The sequence below is a fragment of the Pygoscelis adeliae genome, unplaced genomic scaffold (genome assembly GCF_000699105.1).
Source record: "Pygoscelis adeliae isolate BGI_AS28 unplaced genomic scaffold, ASM69910v1 Scaffold4, whole genome shotgun sequence".
Classification (NCBI taxonomy): Eukaryota; Metazoa; Chordata; class Aves; order Sphenisciformes; family Spheniscidae; genus Pygoscelis; species Pygoscelis adeliae.
In genome coordinates, this window is record NW_008824986.1 from 527,564 (window position 1) to 531,170 (window position 3,607).

At 50.5% G+C, this 3,607-nt stretch overlaps 1 protein-coding gene across 3 annotated transcripts in view; it reads right to left on the bottom strand.

Moving 5' to 3' along the window:
* Positions 1 to 1,040: 1,040 nt before the first annotated feature.
* Positions 1,041 to 3,607, bottom strand: part of LRRC20 (leucine rich repeat containing 20) — a 9,255-nt gene continuing 6,688 nt past the window's right edge. For 2 of the 3 annotated variants that reach the window (XM_009325793.1, XM_009325792.1), the window contains exons 4-5: positions 3,341 to 3,421; positions 1,041 to 1,652 (exon numbers count right to left, since the gene is read on the bottom strand). In XM_009325793.1, coding sequence (XP_009324068.1) covers positions 1,501 to 1,652; positions 3,341 to 3,421 — 233 coding nt within the window. In that variant the 3' untranslated portion in view covers positions 1,041 to 1,500. The remainder of the gene's footprint in view (positions 1,653 to 3,340; positions 3,422 to 3,607) is intronic. The other variant, XM_009325794.1, reaches the window with a different exon arrangement.

The following is a 3,607-nucleotide window of genomic DNA, read 5'->3' on the forward strand; positions in this document are numbered from 1 at the left end:
GGGGGGACAGCCTCCCATCGCTATGGATACCGGGGTACCCGCACGCCCTTCCCACGCCTGAGGCAGCGCGGGGGGTGGCGCGGCAGTCCACGGGAGGCAAGGAGAGAACCGGAGCAGGTTTGCTCCCTGGGGAGTGTGGGGTCCCCCTCACCGCCCCTGAGGTCCCCATGCTGATGCTGGCACTTGGTGCCTCTCTCTCCTCCAGCTGATGGCCGGTGTTCCCAGCAGCGCTCCTGCCTGTCCCAGAGGGGGGAAACACGCTGGGACCCCCAACATGAGTGGTGAGGACCCTCCTCCTCCACCCCATGTAAATCACCCACGCAGTGGGGAAGAGCAGCATGGTCCTTAGGGATGCTGGTCCTGGCCCAAAGGTTCTCTGCCCGACGCCAGCTCCTCCATCATTGCCAACATCAACAAACCCCCCTTTACCACAGTCTTTTACCAAACTTTGGCTTAGGCAAGTCTACAAGTCAAATATTTCCAGGATTAACCATTCCTGGCTGCCCCCAACCATCCCCCAGCATTGGGAAGCTTAAAAACACGAAGGAGCAAACACAGGAGATGTTTAAACAAGGCATTTTGAGATAACGGCTGCGATTTCTCCCAGGAGTTTTTTTGCAGGCAGCCAGCTGCCAAGGGATACCAGCGTGCCTAGTAGTGGCCTCCCTGCCACCAAGGAGCCACCATCCCTGGGCCGTATCCTGCACCCCACAGACCGTTTCTTCCTTGGAAAGAAAGTGGCATGACCTGAAGACCCACACCACCCAGGAGGTGGATGCACACTTCTGGAGACAGCCATGGGGTGAACAGTGTGTGGAGACCTGCTGGCACTGGGTTGCTTTGATTTCCATGGTGAAAAGCCATGGGGAAAAAAAATTTCCCTGGGAAAATCCAGAGAAATACTGCTCAGGTCTGGGCAGAATCCAGCTGGAGGCATCAGCCCAAGCTGCAGCAAGCACCTGCAGGGATGTGCAAAGGGGCTTCTTTAAGGAGAAGACAACTGATAACTCAAACTTAGCAAATACAAAAAACCCCCACACTGAACAGGAAAACATTTAATCAGGCATTTGGCACATTGCCATATCAGCGATTCAAGGGGGAACCCTTACAGCCGCAGGGATGCCCCCCACCATCCTGGCCCTGGACCAGGGCAGCAGATGCTACCTATCATCAGCCAGGCGGGAGGGATGCGGCCAAGCATCCGACTCCCCCAATTTTACCCAAACCTCGCACCGCACGCATCCAGCTCTGCTTCCTCCCCAAGCACTGGCAAAACACAAAGCAGGAGATTCCCCAGCTCGGGAGCTGGCAGAGCCATCCCTTCGCAGAGGAGACCCGCTGCTTGCTTTTTATTAAGGAGAAAAAAAAAAAAAAGAGGGACTGGCTGACTCGCTGCGGGTTTGGGACAGAAATAGCGGCATAGCAGGGACTGACCTAAGCCAAACCACTCTTGCAGGCAGTCGCCCTTCGGGAGAGCTCGCCCGGGCACCCGAGACCCTCTCAGGCTTTGGGGACAGGCTCCTCTGGTGACAGCAGCAGGTCGAAGGGGATGAGGGGCCGGACAAGCAGCCGCACCTCGGGGCCGACAGGGTTCGCCCGCAGGTTGAGGCTCCGCAGCGATGCCATGGTGGCCAGCTTCTCCACTGGCACTTCTGCAAAAGAGAGCACTGAGGTGAGCACCCATCCTGGTGTCAGCTGCCAGGGAATTCAGAGCAGCAGAGGGGGCAAAAGCCGCAGCAAGATGGGCAGGCTGGAGCAAACCCTGCTCCCACTGGTTTCTATGCTTTTATCAAACCAGAAACTTCATCAAATAATATTAAGTTATATGACTATTCAAATGTCTTGGCAAGGTGCAAACACCATGATATTAAATGTGGACACTGCCCTCCAGTTCTCCCAGTACTGAAAAAAACCCCCACTGGCATGCTAAACTGGTATTCAAAGACTTATTCCCTTATTTTATTTCCAGTGTTGCAATGCCCACGAGCCCTCACCAGGCTAATGGGAGAGCACATGCTCTTTGCCCTTGTTGGACAGGCTGCAAAATGGCTCTCGGCCATCGCCAGGCACCCTCCTATTTTGCAATTTCCACAAATTCAGGTGTTTTCTGTTAGAAAGGATTGCTAAAGGAAACCCTTTTTACATGGGAAAAAAAAAGGTGCCTTAACCTGCAGGTCTCTGGATGGTCCCAATGCGAATCCACTGAGAGTAGAGGAATGAGACCCATACAAAAACCTAAACATTAAGATCGTTAAAATATGATAGATTTAGCTTTTTGTTACAAATCACAATATTTTGAGCTTGAAAAGCCCACCTACCTGAGTTTACCAAGAACAATGTCTTTTTAATTTGACCACAAAAATGACAACAGCCTTTTATATCCCCAGCTCTGATTGCTTCTGCCAATACTTGGAGCAGAATTGCAGTGTTGTAATTATAGCTGGGCAGGTGATTATGCAATTTTTAAATGATGAAAATTATTTTATGCTGGAAGAAGACTCAAACACCTTCATGGCTTTTTTCTTTTCCCTCCAGAGAGCAGTGCTATTTTCTGTAATACACATACTTCTTAGCAGCGCATCTCTCTCACCAGGCTGAGCTTCACATGGATTTTTTTATACCTCTTCTTTATGGTGGGTTTGTTCACTGCCACTCCTCCTGTATCATTTTGCATTTTTTCCCCCTTGATGCACAAAAATATTTTTTTTTAATCGATTTTCCTGTTTAATGATCTTCTAAGGCTATGCAGAGTGATAAACCCCCATTTTGCTTAAATTTAGGGAGTTAAGGAAAGTATTTTAGGGAGCAAGCCTTGCCCAGGGTGGGAACAGCCCAGCTCCACAGCTTAATTCAAGGTAAGGAGCGGTGACTCACCCCTGGCATGAAGCGACAGGCAGGGCATGCAGTGCAGCCTCTAGCTATACGGCCATGCCATGGGCGCCTCAATCTCCTCTATAAGCAACCCAAAGCATCGCTTGCCAACTCCCCAATGGATAAGGCACTCGTGTTTGAGCCTGAATTATTCATGCTGGCTTCACCAGTTAAGCAAAAAAAAAGGGGGGAAAAGGCTTTTTAATAATTAAAGCAAACAGTAATTTTATCAGATCAGAATATGATAATAAGTGAGTGAAAAACCTAGCTCCTTTAGATGAAAGGGCTGCCGAAGCATTGGGAGGCATCCGAGGAGATGGATATGAAAGGGCTGCCAAGGCATCTGAGGAGCTGGGTAACGAACACTAACAGCCCCAAAGGCCTCGCAGCTACGTACAGCTGCAAATTGAAGGCAGAAGGACCCTGCTCAGCTCAGCAGAGCCACTTCCCGGTCACATTTTGGCATTACCCACATCCTTTGGTGGGCACCAGCTCCTGCCAGTCTCCTCCAAACTTGCTGATGGAAACCCACTCACTGGCTCCTTTGCAGCTATTAACAAAGACACATTTTCAATGCCATTATCCCAAGTTAAGAGTGGCTCTGTTTGATGCTCAAGAGGAGAAAATCAGCCACAGTTGCCCCCAGCAGCAACCTGCCCAGCCTTGCTAGTAGTCTCCAGCATCCCCCTTGCTGTGTCAACATCTTCTGCATTAAACCATTAATCAAGGAATAAGG